Genomic DNA, 18,831 nt, shown 5'->3' with positions numbered 1-18,831 from the left:
CAGCCTTTTGGTAGAGGAAGTGGTATTAACTGTGCTGCCCTAAGCAGCCAAAGTTCTCCCCTTCAGTGGCTGCCATTGTGTACTTAGGCCTAATGGTACAGCAGCTACAGCTACTCTGTATACTGTAACAAACTGCGTTAGTCAGACCGTGCCAGAGAATTTTTTTCCTGTGTGTTGTACTGCACTCCCCCTCTGGTTACGTCAGCCAAGACCAGCTGCCAACTCTGTCACATCCTGTTCCTCACCCATTCCTCTGTCACACCGACATGATGACTTGGGAGAAGAGGGTTTGCTGCCCAGCTGGTGGAACAGGACCCACGGTCCTCCCTCAGCACCGTACACACAGTCAGACGTGGCAGGTGCTGCTTGGCACCCTGAGCCATCACACTGCTGAAGAGAGGTGGAGCATCAGTCTGCAAGGTAGTGCAGGTGGCTGTTCCAGCCTCTGAAATGCCTGACCATACCCACCACCACCAAAGCCTTGACGCACCAGAGCAGCACTCTGGTGGCACACTGTTCTAGATGCACAGAGCAGTTGGTGAAAGGCAGAGAGGAGCATCTTCTCCCACTGGAACAGAATTTAAGCATGTTTGTTGCTGCTGTGTTTAACATGCCCCACTTTCCAGTAAAACCCAGCTGGTTAACTCATGTCTGAAGGAATCTAACCAGGACATAAACTTGATCACATTTCTGACTCCACTTTGAATGTTAACGAGTTGCCCAAATGCACCAAAGTCAGTTTTCCCTCAATGCAGAGTTGCAGTTTCTGGAAGGGTCAAACTGAGTGAGGCCTCAGAAAATGAGGGAGAAGGCTTAAATTATACAGTTGGCACTCACATTAAATCAAGGCCTAACATGCATTACAGGAACTCTTCTCAAGCATCACTCCATATGCACAAGAAGGTTTAGAGAGAAGATGTACAGATAAAAATCTTCTAGTCTGACACTTTGACTCATTCATACTTAAGCCAGAGATACAAGAACACATACGAACCTTATTTCCCTGTACAACTGAGGTTTGACAAAACACATTGAATAGAAGATCCCTCTATCAGCTACAGCAGGTATAAAAAACATTTGCAAAGTGAAAGAAAATCTGCAACTTCAGAGAAACAGCAGTCTTTCATTCTGACTTTTAAAACCAAACAGCAAGTGCTGCTTCTAATCACTTCCAGGTAAGTGATGCTTGAAGTATGGTTATTCCTGGTGGAGTTGTGTTGTCTCATATATATCACCAAGAAGAGAAACTTTTCCTGTCGTTAATCGAACTGCAATTGCCAACTAGTTTAAGAGAAAATGCTGGCAATAATTGCTCTTTTTAATAGATTTTTATGAAGCTTTTGGGCATTTCTGCCCTCAAAGGGCAAGACAGTTTATCAAATACAGAAAGAACCAGTTTCCCTCCATTATATACATTATATACAATTGAGTGTTCAGTTCCTTCATTCTGCTTTCCTTGTAAGTGGGAATCTTCATTGTTCGATGCAAATGAAGAATACCTTCAAGAAAATACCCATCCAGCTCCTCAGCTGTAACGTAGCCTCAGCCTCAGCCACTGGAAACTTCACATGTAAGACAGAACTAACTTCTGCTTTTAGTCTATCCCACTTGAACCATTGCATGAGTAGCTTAAGGCTAATTTTTAAAAAATGCAGGTTTTTTTAAGGTCCGTTTTTTTCTCTTGTCTGTCTGTCCATTTTTATGGACAACGTCACACAGTAGCAAGTCTCTCTTTTGAGCTCTTAGTCTCTGATGGCTGGATTTTTGTAGTGTCTTGTCGAGGTAATCCATAGAGGTAAATAGAAATACACACCAGGAGAGCACCCAGGGAGAAGGTAACAGCTGAAAGGAGACAAAATAGTTTAAATAAACACTTCTATACAAGAAGAAACCTTCAGAAGACTAAACTATATAAGTTATGATGGTATTTGAACAACAGTATTAAAGTTACTCAAAACTAAACAGGACAACAAGCTGTTAATAATTCACAGAATCTAGACTCGTCCTCTGTCACCGAGAACTCGAGTGTTTACAATCCCCACGCCACTTCAGTTAGTCTCCTATCAGCAAGAACGTGGTGATGGTCAGAAAAGCAAGTGTGAAACATCTCGTGCAGTTCCAGATGCCATCCGACAGGCTTCCGTTACAATAAACTTAACGATAAAGACACAGCAGATGTGATAAAGTAGCCTGTGATAACACTTTGTTTTGCCTTTCCACATCCAGACAGGCTTGAGAAATGCTATTAATGAGGCTTTCACAGAAAGATCACAAATCAAATCTGGACTGGTGTCAACCGTCAACAAAATGTTCTGCCCAAGTGAGTTTTTAAAACTAGTTGTGTTTTTTATCGCTTGGTTTAAGGTGCTCTTTTTCAGCCAGACACTGATGATTTTCTCCTTATGCAAACCTTCCTCAAGTTTCATCTCACTAAGACCACATCAGAAAGCTAGTTTTTCCATCATTACACCATACCATCTTTGGGTTATGGTAGGAAAGTAAAAAATAAATACCCAAAACTAAACAGTGAATGACTGAGCAGGAACTACTAGATACAGTATCGGACACAGACTTGATCAGGGAGAAAATCCTTTGTAGTTGCAGGACAGCCCAAAGCAATCTGCTGTTTCCTCTCAAAAATATTCACCACATCAGTCATGACCCCAGCTGCCGTGTGACTCGATCCATGTGGTGTTGGCCACAGCAAACAGGGAAGGTAAAAGTTAACGCAGGAGCAGGTATAACATAACAGGGATGTGCAAAGCCCTTGCAGAAATAGCTGAGGAATTAATTTGGCACTGGCTGTACTAAAACCAACAAGAAACGACAACTTATCAACAGCAGGCTCAGGTAAACAGCTATATCACACATTAAACTGCATCAGAAAGTGATTCATGAATAAAGCTGTATAAACTCGTAAGCTGTTTAAATCGGAAAGAACCTTTCCATTTGAGGTTGTAGGATGCCTCTGAAAGATGAAACCGTGAATGCCTTTGAAAGCACAGGATCATCAGGCACCTTATGTGACACAACAGGAACAATACACAAGTGCATAGGAGTCCTGGAGAAGACTAAGTTAAAACCAGAAAAATTCCAGAAAAAAAGGAGGCGCAAATGATTGCTGTGGTATGAACTGTGTACAGCCTGCTAGCAGCCTGCTAGCCAGGAAGGAAACCTGCACGTATGGTCAAATCAAAGGCAAAAAAGCACTTACTTATCTGGAGGCCAAAGAGGATGACTGATGCCACAGTAGAAAGAACAATGGCTGCCGCTGCAGAAAAGCCTTTCATAATGTTATCTGTGTACTTAACAACAACCGAAGTGTAAAGGCCACCTACGCTGGCGAGAACTGGAAAGCAGATAACATGTTTCTATTAGTAAAGGTGCAGTAGGTTACTCTTGAAATGATGCATTTTACCCCACTGGTGTACTCCTTGTTTGGGCTACATCATCCTAATTGGTGATTTAATGCAACATTCAGCAAAATGGGATGTCTACACGGCATCTAGTAGATCAGATACAACTCATTTAAAGATGATCTACTCGCTACTCAGCCATTTAGACTGCTGTTTCAGCACAGTTTTAAATTGAACAAGTGAATAATTTGCAAGATAATGATACTTAAAAAAAAACAAACTCAAAATACAGTAAAGAACGGACTGAATTTGTAGCTTCGTGCAATCAGTTATATCATAGTTAAAAGAGCAAACCAATGTAACAAGACCCTAAAACCACAAGATACTTACAGATGACAAACCAGACGTAGTATGTATAGCCATAGAAAAACCCTTTCTCAAGAACTTGGGCTCCGTCTGACATGTACACACCAAATAAAGTCACCACAATCCCAGATAAGTACATCTGAATATTCCTCACCCACAAGGAAGTATCTGAACTCTTTAAGACCTTCTCAAAATAAACTCCTAAAAAAAAAAAAAGAAGTTTCAGTAAGATGAATGAAGTTTCATCCTTAATGATTCATGGTTCATAGTGTTTTAAAGCCAGACAAGACTACCAGAATCATCTTGTCCTACAGACTCTTAGGTTTCACAGAAGTTCCCAATGCAGAAGGCCCAAAATCACATCCTGCTAATGTGCGTCTTCCATGACAGGATCGTTTTAATGGGTATATAACATAAAAAAATAGATTCTATTTCTGTTCACCGTTGTTTTAACAATGAACTTTATCAACAATTGAAACTACTGCTCATTTCTGTTTGATTTGCCAGGCTTCTGATTCCACCAGTTTCTCCTGTACAGTTCTATACCAGAAAAAAAGCGTTTCACCTTGGCACCTGGTATTTTATCCCCAGGACAGTATTTATGTATTTCAGTATGATGGAGAACGATTTTTCCTCCATCAAGATATTTCGCAGTACAAAATAATAATAATAAAATGATTTTTAAAAAAAAAAAGGAGTGGGTGGGGCTATATTACCTCAATAAGAGACAGACTGAAAATTCCTCGGAAGCCTTGTGCTTGCAGAATACTTGGCAGAGTGGCAACGTTCTGAAACCACAGCTTCAGGGGATTAAAAGAGCAAATCAAAACCGATGCCTTCTGCTAATTGAAACTACAGACTGATTTTGAGGAAATGGAATTCATTTTAATCTAAAGCTCTTGTTCACAGTGCCACACTGATGAGCATTACTTTTATGCTCTGCATTACTGAAATTCCCCAAATACTTTTTCATTATTCTATTTGGGAGGTGTATGTCAGACTAAAAGGCCGACATTTGACAAGGCCATCACTAGCTGCCTTTTTAAGCATTGCTCCCACACCAGGACTCTGCTAATCTCTGGAATTTCCTCTGCGTTTCAAAACATAGACAGCAGTTTGCAGGACTCGGATCTTCTCAGCCACTTCCATGAATTTCTGGTGTGAGTCCTACTGACTAAAATTTTCTCGCTGATTAATGTCACCCAAGATCCTTCATACAATACGAGAAAAGTATATGGAACTGACAAAGACAGCACAGAGAAAAGATCTGTGGATTAGAAGCCTTAGGAAGCCCACACACTCCTCCTGAAATCCCTGAGTTAGTTTCAAGGAAGGTCTTGCTACTCTTTTATTAATGAAAAATGCAATTTATAATTTAATACAGTATAGTGAATATTTACGGTGAATAAATTAGAGAACAGATTTATATTTCAGGGGTTCAAATAATTTAAAAAAACAAGGAAATATTATATTCTCTCATCTGAATACCCATTTTTAAAGTCTAAACAATATCAACAAAAAACTAGTATTGTTATCGACTGCAGTGCTTAAAAGAACCCACAGTAATCTATCTCAAGATTTCTGCTCGCTGAGAAGACCCACAAGAGCACAACCAGGTGTAATCAGTGTACCAGAAATTTGGCTTGAGTATAAACCATACTTGTAAATTTTATAAACTAAGAAAACAGTAAGCAAACCAATGAAATGATGCTTTCAGATTTCTGAAAATACATAAAAATCACTCTATTAGGCAAGATGAAGGAAAGAATAGGTGCTGTTTAGGAGAAATTCCTCTTTGGTACTGTTTCAAGTCACAAAGGATCTGCCATTTTATATTTGTCCAATGCTTTTATAAGCATTGTTGGGCCCCCAGATACTTGGAAATTATCACAAGATCAGCAGTTTGAAGAAAAAACTTATTTTCCATCTCTGAGGTTCAAAAACACATAACTTTTTGAATTTGCTGGAATAATATAAAACACTGAACATGGTCAGTCCAGAAACTGAAGGTTTAATGCCAAAATAACTTCTTCCTGTGGGTGGGGGAAGGAAGAAGAGGAAAGGAGTTTGAATAGGATTTATGTTTTCAACATGTAAAGCCCCAAGGGCACAAGGAGCTCCACGGATGAAATACTCCGTCCTCCCAGCTGCCTCAAAGGTACAGCTGTCAGTGAGGAAACACCCAAGCTGCAATCCTTTTGTGGGAGAAGAAAGCCATATGATGCAGGCAGCTCTAAATCCTCTAGAGCTGCCTGCATCAGCCCTTTCAGTGGTCTGAATTTGAGACCTTTAGAAGCACAGCTGTCTACCCGCGTTATCAGAGAAAGCTTTAGGAGACTCTGAAGGCTTCACCGTGAATGCTGTGCTTTGTCTCGTGGCTTGGGAGCATCTATTGAAATGAGTAAATTTATAACCTTCTAGGAAAAGTTGATTAAGCTCTATACAGTCTGATTTAGTATTTCTGCTTCAAAGTGCTTATTTCACTGAAAAGACACCAAACAAGAACACCACCCTCCTCCTTTCCTCCCCTGCCAACCAGAATGTTCTCCACGAGTAACAAGTGTGTATGCACAGCACAAGATTATTCTTGCAGGATTGTATGGTAATACAGGTGGGTGATAATACCTTGTTTTCTTACAGAGGGAGGGGGAAGAATCCAGTTTACAGCCAGGGAAATATGCCCCTGTGAGCCAAATTTAAAATTAAGTAGTAATTTGCATTTCCTTATTTCTCAGCACCAGCTCACTTGTCCTCAAGTTCTGGTCTCCTTCTGCAGAAACCAGAGAAAAGCTACTCTGAGGGGAAATGCTGGTTGTTGAACAAAACCAAACCAAACACTGTTCATGCAGTTAATCTAGGTTTCCTGCTACTCATCTTCGTCTCTGCCTTACTCATGCTCCCTCTGCATCTCAGATTTACCACTGACAGGACTACGGCAATGTGTATTTCAGGGCTGAGCTAGCACAAGAACTGAGCAAGGAGCTCAGTTCCCCGTATAAAAAAATGCAAGTATTTCATGTTATCACCATAAGGGAGCTATTCACTGTAAAGCCAACTTTATAAAATTGATGTACTTTAATTAATTGTACTGAGTGAGTCATTACAGATGTTCCCTAGAGGAGTATTCTAAGCATTTGAAAGATGCTTCCACTTGCAAACCAGCCTTCTAAGTTGCATCACGTAAAACCAACAGTATGTGCTCTTAGTCATTTGCTTGACAACTAGAGTAATCCTGAATCTGTCCTGAATCTGCCATAATTACTGCAAGTAGAAGGTAATTATGGGCAGAGGGGATAAAGTCCTTTTTTATTTTCTAATCAACGGAGACAGTTAACTAATGTAGAATGTTCTGTTTTAAACATCATGAGTTCTCTAGTCCTTTTGACGTGACCTGCGTACGGAAATAATACTATACCTGCAAATCCTGAACACAATACAGCAACAGCAATCGCTCCAAACCCTAGCCATGGATTCTGCTCCACCTGCAACATCAACCATTATTTTAAAAAGGATGCAACACTTCAGTAATTTACAATAATCAATTCCAGAGCTACTTCGTTAAGTACAGCAAAATTATTAGCGTTTCATTATAGTATAAAACGTACTTGCTTAGCTAGAGCTGTCCTTCAGATTAGCTCAGTGTAGCTCTGTGGCGTTTCACTTTGAGTGTACTCTTAGCAACCCCTGCAGTGCTCAGAGGCACCGTCTACTTGGCTGTGGCCAGTCTTCCCAGCTGCATGACCTGCCTTTCCCACTAATGCCTCTGACCAGCAGCTAAGACCTAAGAAACAGAAGACACTTGTTTCTGCCTAGAACGGGATTAGGTCAGTGCCTCTGAAGGGTGTGTTTAAATGACATACCCACACCCACACGGCATTGGAGTTCCACTCCTAGTTCCGCAGGTGCTTTGATTCCAAGTTCTCTGCTCCAGTAATTACAATGATACCAGGGCCAACTGCTGGAAACAATATATTACTCAGATACTCCTATGATGGTGCATTAGACTGGTTACGATGACTGTGCTAATTTATACTAATTGTAGCAATCAGTTGCCTTTCCAACAAGTGAGACTGGAGCAATACCGCAAGCCTGCCTGAACTGGTATACAATAAATGTGAAAGTGAATGATCAAACTAGTGTTTATGTTGTAGATGAAGTGGCTGGAAATAGGAAGCGGGTACTGCTGTGTGGAATGTAAGAGACCTTACCTTAATCCCAGCTGCTGTGAAGTGAAATACAAAGCATAAGGCAGTGTATTCTTCGTGGTGAAGTGGCAAAATGAGAACTCCTACCTGTACTTTTGTAGACTGAGCAGGCTTCCACTGAACAAGGGTAACACCACCACACAGCATGAAGACAGAGAACCACTGCAACTTACTAAGGGTACGGTTTAGCATTAGGACTGTACATAAAGCTGTACAAGGGATCTTCAGCTGGTATGTCACCTAAAGAAGATGGGAATATAGCATAGAGGATGTAGTTTTATAAACTCCTCCAAAACAAGAAAATAAAAATAGAGAATTTAACTACAGAATGGCAAATAAAATTTTATATTCATTGATTTTCTACAGATCCTTGGGTTTTTGTACCATTGTCAATTACAACAAAGTGAATTTGAAGTGACTTTAGCAGTAAGTGGGTTAGCTCAGAAAACCAGAGCTCTACAAGAGAGCGTAAGCTCTGAATGTAACAAAGCATCATTTGGCTTTTAACACTGAGGCGAAAGAGGGTACTGCTGCTAGACAGGCAGATACCTAGCACGCATGCGTCATGAAACAGTAAAGAGAAATGTATTTACAGATCAGTTACTGACAAAAACGTGTATTACCTGGTAGACTGCCGCATCCAAGTTGCTAAGAGCCACAAACGCCATATTGTTTTGGAGAGCATACACCAAAGATGGAACACTTAATTTTAGCAACTCTGTAGGACTTCCAAATACATTTTCCTTTAAAGATGTTATTAACCTTGCCAGACTTCCAGTTTCTCTGCAAAATAAAATATTAATATAATTGAGAGCTCTCTTAAACTGATATTTGAAAACAGAAATCAAATCAATGAATCCTTTAGGAAGGCTGAAAATTTGTTCTCAACAATCAGTTGTACCTTCTGCTCATTAAAGAAAAATTAACTGGGAAAAAACAGTGAGGTTATCAACAAGTAGAAACCCCTGAAGGTGAAGAAGACATTCTGGAATCAGGAAGTTAGATGCATTAATGTGTAATAAAGTAAACAACAACCATGAACACCGTAAACAGTGGAATAAGTCACTAAGTATACAGGCAGTGGGACAGAAGGCTGTTGTCCCTGTCCCCCCCGCCTTTTTTGGGGGTATTAATATTTGTGTGTGATGTCAAATGCCTGTGATTTTCCAGATCCACTTTAAACTGGGCCTCATAGTACAACCAAAAAAGATTGTACCCTTGCACATCACTGAGCTGGAAACACCTCTCATTCCTCAGCCAGCCCTGGGTTCCTCTTCTCACTTGTGCTGTGTGAGTCGCTGGACTGGTACCAGCAGGCATGTGAATAGGTCTGGTGGGGCGTGTGGTGGCTCCCTGTCGCCTTGCATCTTCACACGTCTCCTTCATGTAATTGCAGCGTGCGAAAGAGCAGGCAATGGGGAAGAACCTGGTGCTTCTTGCTGCTGTCCCCTTTTATGGCTTGCTCCTCAGCTTATTAAAGCTGACCTCTGCATTGCTAGTTCTTCCTTATCATTTGTACATCAATCTGACATTTCTTGCTCACTTGTCCCTGCTACTCAAGTCCTCCAGTTCCCCTCCCAGCTCTCCTCAAGTCCCATGTCCGCCCCCCTTCTGTTCCTCTCTCACTTGGCCACTGACAAATACCAACATCCAAAATCACTCCTGTCCCCTCCCACAGGCCCCTCAACTTGTGGCCTGTTGCTCTTGAATTTAACACATCTTTTGCTTCCATTACACATGCATATGAACAAATGGCTCACATCCTCCTCAGCGCTCCAGGAGCCCAATTCCCCACATTTCACCCATGTCCCAACTTCTTCCTTTTTCACAAATGTACATCATCTACCTGCCCCAAACTCTTATTAGCAATTACCAAAATTAGCAATCTCTCTATGCCCCAGGCTCCTTCATTAACCACCTTGTTCCTGCATATTTTCCATTCCTGATCAAACCCTGAGTCTGTGCTCCAGGTTCTTAAACTTTTCCTCTCCAAAGATTTATGGACTCTATCCTCTCATGATCCTTCTATCCAAGTTTCTCTCCTCCCTTGCTTTCCCCCTCCGTGGAACCAAGTATATACCTCCTTTTCTCCTGGTGGTTTTTTTTGTAGTGAGAGCAGTCTTTATATAGGCAGCTGCAAGGGCTTCTTTTTGTCATTTTCGCATAACAGAGAGCACACACAAAAAAGAGAGTCAGGGGCAGTACAGTTACCAAATAGAGGCACGTATGGTTTCCCACACTCTTGCGGTACAAGCGAGGTCACATGCAAAGCTCTTTCCTAACTTAAGGGGACACTTTGCTTGGGACAGACACTGTGACGCCGAGCACGTCACATAGGTGTCTTTTGCAAGACACATCTGGCCACAAGGGACAACCATTGACATGAAATCTATAGGTCATGTCAATACATGATATTGTACCAATACATATACCAATACATGGTACATCTATAGACAAGTAGACTTAAAGCGAAGTTTGCAATACAAGCAAGAGTTCACGCTACAGCTCGCCATGGTTAATGGCACTAGATACAGAACCGCATAAAATGTTACGAGTCATTGACATTATGGTTAAAATTGTTGGTTTACTTATTCCTCAATGTATTTATTATATTGCACAGCATTGGGAGATAAGATCTACAAGAAAACCTAGAGTTCCTGGTAACACCCAAGTACAGCCGGACTAAAGTGCTTCTATCTCAAATGTCTAACTGCAAATAAAATATAATTAGCACAGGCAGAGTTCTACTCTGTGAGAATAAGAAGTCAAAAAATACCACACAGTAATGGCTGCTTCTATTTGTCTACAGTGAGGTAGGCTGTTGAATAAGAAAATAATATTTAAACTATACCTGCTTCTGTTCCAGACCATGCTCGGTAAATTAGCTGATCACACGTTTAAACTCAAATCACAGCAGTAATAGTAGTTTCTGTCTACTTTAACTTCGAGCATGGAATTTCAGCAGTGAAGAATAACAGATGTCTAGTAAGCACCATTTTCACTTCAGTTTTTGAGAACAAGAAGATGAACTATGTAATAGTTCATCTTTGCAGTGGGTGTGCTTTCTGAAGCACGCACTTATCAAGAATCTCTAACTGTAAGTTGAATTCAGTACAAAGATCATGTGGAGACAGATTTAGATCTACACAAAAAAGAATTTAAAACAAGTCTCTGCGTACAGCTGATAATGCAAAACAAGGTGCCCAAAGATGTACACTGCAAAATCAAATAAGAAAATAAGAACCGATGTAGCTTGAATTCAGCATTCTTGATGTTGATCTAGATTCAACTTAAAAAACATGTTTTGTTTTCTTCATAGGTCTGAATAGGTGAGAGATACTAGTAACAATCAGTTCTGCAAGAGAAACATGCATTTGTTAGAAAAGTCAAAGTTAAAACTAGAGTTTGCAAATCAGCTCTACTTTTCTTCATCCATTGCTAAGTAATTATGTACTATCTAAGAATGTAGACAACGTAACTACCAGATGGTGAACTGGACTTTAAATAAATATTAGAAGTTGAGAGTACAGTTGAGTAAACAATTAACACGCCTTAAACTATCATAAACTTCTCTTTTGAAAGACAATATTTTGGCATTCATCCATTCAATGTGCCTTCCAGGAGACACTTTAAAATTAAACACAGCGAAGGCATAGTGTTAGAATGTGTAAGAAAACAAATTCTGCAGCCGGAACAATGCAAGAGTCATACTCTAGTATCCTGTATGTTGCAGTAACCAGTGCTGGCTGTTTCAAAAAGAAAAAGGTACCCATCCAAATGTATCCCACTATACAGAAAAAACAGATTGTATTCTATCTTCTAACTGGTTGTTAAACTACAAAGGCACCTTGCTTTGGGTGAGACAAATTGATTAGGACTTTAAGACTGGAGGAAGCTGTAAAGGAGACACTGAAGGAAAACTATGCTGTTCAGCATATTCATAAGTGATCTAAAATGGGAGATTATTAGGAAATTGGCAAATTTTTCTGATTATACTCAATTATATGTGATATCCAAAAGGAAACTTTCAATAGTTGTAGTGAGTCTGACTCTCACTACACCAAGCAGAATTCACCAGATCTTTTGCCATCTGAGAAACAGCTCAGTTACCTGGACAGCAAAGGAAGGCATCCAGACCCACCAGCAAGCGAGACATCCTACCAAGAAGAGGTGAGCACAGCCTGATGAACAGCGTCTGCTGGTGCCCATCTCTCTCTCGACTATGGAGCAGAAAACCCCACTAGCTGACCAGATCAAAACAGACATTATAACCTTCAAACAGCTCAGTGAATCAGATTCATCCCATTTTAATTGGCAAATAAAGCTTAGTTGTCAATAAATGAGAAAGAATCATAGGAAATGACAACCCCAAAATACGGCAACCATCTCTAAACCAGTTATGGGCATTTGGGAAAAAGATGCGAGTAACGCTCTGACAGCGCCAGCTCAAGGCTCAGCTGTGTTCAGAGAAATAAGTAGAATGTTACGAATCCTTAGGAAAGGAATGGAGACCAAGACAGAAAGCACCTTCACCTCTCTGCCTAATGCCACAGCATGTGTACATCCTGATTGCTGCATGCAGCTCTGGATCTTGTTTCAAAAGGGATGTAACAATACTGGAAATGCTGTGGAGATGGGTACTAGGATCATCACGGAAAAATTAGCTAGGACTCTGTGCTGGTTTTGGCTGGGATAGAGTTAATTTTCTTCATAGTAGCTAGTACAGGGCTACATTTTGGATTTGTGACCTAAACAGTGCTGATAACACAGGGATGTTTTAGCTGTTGCTGAGCAGTGCTTACACAGAGTCAAGGCCTTTTCTGCTTCTCACCCCACCCCACCAGCGAGTAGGCTGGGGGTGCACAAGAAGAGGGGACACAGCTGGGACAGCTGACCCCAATTGACCAAAGGGATATCCCATACTATATGACGTCATGCTCAGCATGTAAAGCTGGGGGAAGAAGGAGGAAGAGGGGTTGTTCAGAGCGATGGCATTTTATCTTCCCAAGTAATGGTTATGTGTGATGGAGCCCTGCTTTCCTGGAGATGGCTGAACACCTGCCTGCCCATGGGAAGTAGTGAATGAATTCCTTGTTTTGCTTTGCTTGCGTGCGCGGCTTTTGCTTTACCTATTAAACTGTCTTTATCTCAACCCACGAGTTTTCTCACTTTTACTCTTCCAGTTCTCTCCCCCATCCCACCGGGGGGGAGTGAGCGAGCGGCTGTGTGGGGCTTAGTTGCAGGTTGGGGTTAAACCATGATAGAGTTCCAGCTTAGAAAATAAATGAGTAATGAAAACACAATACATATCTGTAGACATATGAAAATAAAAGTGAAGGGGGAAAGATTATTCATGTCTGCCAACACAAGAAGACAGAATCCAGTGAAGTGTTTATTAAAAAGTACTTTTACATATACCGTGTAATTATACCGCAGAAGTAATTTCACAGATACAGAATGGACTAACAGTTCAAAAAGAAACTGGACAAGCTCACAGAGGACAGGATCATTAGGTGCTACAGCCACAGTGTGCACACAGCACCCAGGCTGGGAAATCCATAAGCTTCTGCCACCAGCTAAGGAAAGTTCAGCCCGTGCTTGCCCTATTGCCTATACTGCTGTTCTAAGCATCCTCTGCTGACTACTGTCAAAGGGAGGACGATGGGCTACATGGATTTTTGGCTGTGCAGGGCTGTTCTAAAAAACATAATAGACTTCTGAGTTAAAAGTAATTACCTTTTAAATTATTTCAAGCAAAAAGACCATTCGTACATTTAATGAACACAATATTACTGACCCTTAACAAAAGGCAGATTGCTTACTCTGCTGAACTAGGCCTCTCTGGTATACTATAAACAGCCTGGGTCCCAGGTGCACAAGAACAGATTTGAGAAATTATACACACAGGTGAGGCTACCAAATGCCACCCACAGGTTCCTCACTATTGAGAAACGTGGGCTGCTGCAGTCTCTGGAAAGCAGAGGCTGGATCAGGATCCACACTGGCCGCAACACTGTGAGAACCACAGCGCAACCACTCGTCAGCAGAGACACTTCTGTCAACGTTTTGTGCTGGCAGAGTGAGAAGCCCAGGGTGCATAAAAAGAAAAAAAGAAATTTGCCACTGGTCACACTTGCCTTTTCTAACGCATTATGTTTAATGAAAGGTTAAACAAGAGGCAGTTTGCTACAGCTGCCTTACCAAATTCAAATATTGTCTCATTTCTAAAGCAAGTAAAATGCCATTTTGATGTTAAGTAGAAAAGATCTTATAAAAATCTGAAGTACACCATGTGACTTCATGATCCTCTAGCACTAAACAGTCAGCCTTCTGATGTAGCAAAAGCCACAAAGAGATAGGCAGGGACTCTAAAGGAACAAATTCTACCACAACAGAAAGAACTGGGCTTTGGAAAAGTCCAGGAAGAATATAAAGATTCTTCCAAGGAAGAATGTAGCACAGCGAAGCTGAGAGGAAAGACAGCAGACTGATGGCCTCCCTACTTCAGATGCTCACAAGGACTAAAGTTCTAGTTCTTAGTGGCAGTCTGGGATTACAGAAACTCTAATATTTTCTGACCACAGCCTTTCAGCATTGATTCTCCAGGTTAACAGAGACAGCAAAATGCCTGTCTGTAACATTGTTTGGGAAAATCTATGAGTAGGAACATTACAATTTTATCTAACTCAGCAGACGATGGCTCACAGTCCAGCTTTCATCTACACCAATATTTTAAAGACCCAAAACACTGCAGATAATCCATGCTGACATTCTGAACCTATTCCAAAGCATACAAAGATAGAAAATATGCAGAAAGGACACACCCAAATATTGTGCTGTTTACAAAGCAGTTTCAGTTGAGGAGGACTCACAAGCTCTAACCCGCTCTAAAATTACTCTTCCACAGCATGACTACCCAGCCACGTTCTCAAATGTATCTGTACTTTGGTATCTGAGAATTTGAGGTTAGAAGCAAGGATTTGTCTTCAAAATACTGATGAGCATTCCCATACTTACTTAGCCAAGATGCCCACACTCAAGAACAACTTGATAATTTCAGTGATGCACACAGCTGTCGTTGAAAAGTAGAGTTCTGTCTCCACTGTCCTTGTGTACCGCAATGCGACCGTGTATGTTGCAGCAACCAGGGTCATCACAGTAAGGCAGTACAACTTGAACAGTAAGCTCACATTTTCTGAAAGAAAACAAAGATGACGACTCAGCATGCCCTTAATTTCAATTTAAGGACTGAAACAGCACGTTCTCCAGCTGGAGGACTGTAGCAAATACTACTGTGGCAGCACACAATAATTACAATGTTGTGAAACACTTCCTATTAAAAGTTTAAGTTAAATTTCAAAGTCTCTTCTCAAAGAAGCTTTTACAGGAACTCCAGGTGTTTGGAAGTAAGATGTCCTCTTCCCCTCATAATCATCCTTCATTCTAGAAAAACTAATTATAGACTAATATTTATCTAATAATAATCAAAAAGTCTTTCAGTGCTTTCCTGCTCTTTAGCTGATAGTAAGCGCTCACTCCGAAATGGCAGCTGATCCTCTCCGCGTAGTATACTGAAGTCTGACACAAAGAATGTTGGCAGACTAGTAAAAGCAAAGAGAGAGGAAAAGTACAGTATGAGCAAAGAAGGGAATCAAATCTAGCAAATCTTAATAAATAAGGCAGCATTTCCTTCAGCCTTATTTTCCACCTAAGCTAGTGAAAGAAGAGAGTTTTGCTCAGAAAGGTGATGAGACTTCACACAAAGGGCTTCCTTGAAAAATTACTCACTGTAGAAAACACTAAGTTTATGGCTATTCAAGTAAATTAAACTATACAGGGACTACGTATCATCTGTGTTATCCCCTCTGTCTTCCCCACTGCTATACTCCTACAACAGTAGCAATTCTTGTAACAGTTTTGCCCTGGACCAACTACTACCCTGTGTAATTTGGGAGTTAGCCTGTTCCAGGTCTACTGGCGAAAGGCAGTTTTTCACACAGCCGCCCTCCTCTAAGGCCTGAGAGTGTCATCGGGTGGATGTGGCCAGGCCACACCAGTTCATTCCCATGTCAGAGAATGGCTAAGACTGCATCCATACCGGTAAAGAGAACAGCACATGACTCCAAACAGAACTTCTCTGCATGAGGGCATGACCTACAACATGAGACATCAGCAAATGTGTGGTTGTCTACAAAACCATTTTTCAAACTGGTAAATTATTCTTTGTTATGTATGGCATCTGACGGGTGGATGTTGGTCATTCTGCAGCATCTTTCGGGCCATTATCTGTCGTGTTCTGAATATCCTAAAGAAACGAACTTTAATTGGTGTAAGTTTATGCTCCTCTGCTGATTAGGGAATGAGTTAACAGATAAGCTCCAGGCAGATTTGTAATAACTTTGTTCATTTAATATGGGAATGAATTGCTGAATCCAGTGCAACTGATGTTTTGGTTCATTTTTCTTTCAAGCCAGTGATGTCTTCTACTGCATAACATTTCTGCAAGGTACAGTTAATACCTCCTGCTGCTGCAATCACTTAGATTAGCTACTTCCTTATAGAGAAAAAAACTCACCCACGTCAGTAACCACTTTTAAAAGGAAGAGCCAATTAGTTTTTGGACTAACAATGCTTAAAAGAGACTTACAAGCTGTAATCCATTTTTAAATTAAGTTTGGATTGCGGGGAGGGTGGGGAGGGGTGGTGGGAATCCAAGGGCATAACAACCAGGAAATAAAATTAACCCAGTCCAGTTTTACAAAAATGTGTTTTCTAGTGATATTTTAGTGCTGACAGAAATATTAACAATGTATTTTTACACATTAAGATTTTAAGTCTATGTACTACCGAACTAAAACTAAATTTAATCCTTGCCAATATTAACTACTCTTCAAAAAATAAATAAATGCCCCAATTTGGCAACAGCTTGCAAACTTGGGTAAACCAAATGCAGCAGGACAAAATGAATCTAGTAACTATACTAGATAGTTCTAGCGTTATGTAAAAAGCTATCTGTAGTTAGTTTTCAGCCTGAACATTTCTCCAGCCTGGCTCACATGTCTGCATCAGTACCAGTGCAGCACTGGGGGCAGAAGGAAAGCATTGCTGTGGCACCCATATCTTCTGCTGATAAGTCTGAACTTATACCAACTTAAAAAAAAAATGAGCTGAAAGCTGAAAGAAGCTGTTGTTTCTTTCCCAGAGTTTCTCTCACTGGCTTCAGTAAATCCCACTCAAATGAAACGATTTCCAGCCAAAAGCCTCAGGATATAAATGCGGGCCTCCCACGCATCTCCACAGCTCATCTAACCACTCCGCCAGGGCTCTTTTAAATGGCAGCCCAAGGCCAACCCTGGCACATGAAGCACAACCTGCGGCCTGCCAAAGGCAGCCGGCATGGCGGGCACCTCAGACCCAGTCTTACACATCCTGCGGGAAACCCTCCTGCTCCCGGCCCTTCTCCTCCTAGGTTCCCCCCCTTCTCGTCCCCACCAAGCCTGCTGCCAAGAGTTGAGGAGCCCTGCGCAAGGCCCTCTATGGGGGAAGCTGGCGGAGGGACAGGCATCGCCTTCCTGAAGGGTTTAAGCCCACCTGGCTTGCCCTGGCTTCGGGACCGCCGGGGCTCTGGCACCGTTGCACATAGGCCAAGAGAAACTCAGGGTCCGGTGGGGGTTTTAGGGGGTGGGGGTGGTGTGCCCATGTGCACTAGCGACCTGGGCCTCACGGCGTCGGGCGAAGCCCCAAGAGCGTTGCGCCACATTCAAACGCTCCCAGAGCAGGAACCGGCGACAGAGGCGCCACCGCTCCAGAGACGGCTGCGGCTGAGGGTGGTCCTAAAGGCGGAGGCGCCAGCGGTGGCCCGACGAGCCCCGGCCCGGGAGCCCCGGCCGGCCGCCCGCTGTCCCGCCGGACGGCGCCTCCCACACGCCAGAGAGGCGGCGGTCCCGCCGCGCGGCCCCCGCAGCCGCCGCCGGCCCCGGGCCAGGGTGGTCACAGGCGGCGGGAGCAGAGCGGGAGGGCGGGAAGGCGAGGCGGGGGGGAGAGTCCCTCCCCGGCGCGGCCCTCACAGCCCCTTTCCCCCGCGCCCGCGGTGGTGGCGCCCGGCGCCGCAGCCCCGTTCGCGGAGGACAGTTCCACTCCCTCTGGGGCGGGGGAGGCAGGGGGGAGCCGCCGGCGCGCGGGTCGCGCTTACTTCTTGGGGGGTGGGGGGGATTGGCCCCTTCTCCGGCCGAACCTCTCTCCGAGAGCCGCGGTAGCCCTCTCACTAACCCGCGCCGCGCCGCCGCCCTCACCTTTCGGAGGCGACATCGTGCTCGCAGCAGGCGCCAAGACCTCCGGGCCGGAGCCGTCCCCCGTGCCCCGCCGCTCCTCCCATTACACCATAGAGTGCCGCGCGGCCGCCTAGAGCGCCCCGCCTCCCTCGTTTCACCATAGAGTCGGAGGTCCGTCTCGCCTAGAGAGCCCCTCTCCCCCACTCGCCGGGAGGTGGAGGGCGGCGGCTGGGCGCGGAAGCGGGCGGTGCCTCCCTCTCCTGGCAGGCAGTCGGGCTGCTGACTCTCAGCCTTTACCGATTTTAGCCCTTAAACGAGAAAAAAAGGGAGAGCGCTGGCCAAAAGGGCGGGTGCGGGCACTGTGCGAAGGCAACGTCACCCCACGGTAGCCTCCGAGCCGCGGCAGGCTGCGGACCGAAGGGGCGGGCGCGGTGTTCCCGGGGGCTGGGTCACCTTCGGGCCCGTAACGGGTGTGGGCGGCCGCGCCGCGGGGCACGCCGTCAGCCCCCGGGGGAAGAGGCTCTGAGCGGGGGCTGGGCGCGGGCGGCGCTCCCACGGGCGTGGGGAGGAGAGAGGAGAAGGCAGCAGCTTCACTACCGCGGCGCGGACAGTGCTTTTTCCCGGTGTGTGCTG

At 43.4% G+C, this 18,831-nt stretch overlaps 1 protein-coding gene across 1 annotated transcript; it reads right to left on the bottom strand.

Moving 5' to 3' along the window:
• Positions 1-1,285: 1,285 nt before the first annotated feature.
• SLC35A1 (solute carrier family 35 member A1) lies at positions 1,286-18,324 on the bottom strand. Its single transcript, XM_072855422.1, has 8 exons — positions 18,220-18,324; positions 14,945-15,122; positions 8,551-8,710; positions 8,015-8,167; positions 7,138-7,204; positions 3,747-3,923; positions 3,215-3,349; positions 1,286-1,842 (listed from the first exon to the last, which is right to left on the bottom strand). Exons 1-8 carry the CDS (start codon positions 18,233-18,235, stop codon positions 1,712-1,714), a joined length of 1,017 nt encoding a protein of 338 aa, XP_072711523.1. The 5' UTR covers positions 18,236-18,324; the 3' UTR covers positions 1,286-1,711.
• Positions 18,325-18,831: the final 507 nt, after the last annotated feature.

Source organism: Ciconia boyciana, chromosome 3 (assembly GCF_034638445.1).
Source record: "Ciconia boyciana chromosome 3, ASM3463844v1, whole genome shotgun sequence".
Taxonomy (NCBI): Eukaryota; Metazoa; Chordata; class Aves; order Ciconiiformes; family Ciconiidae; genus Ciconia; species Ciconia boyciana.
Note: the sequence above shows the minus strand (reverse complement) of the source record. Positions and strands in the feature narration are given on the sequence as shown.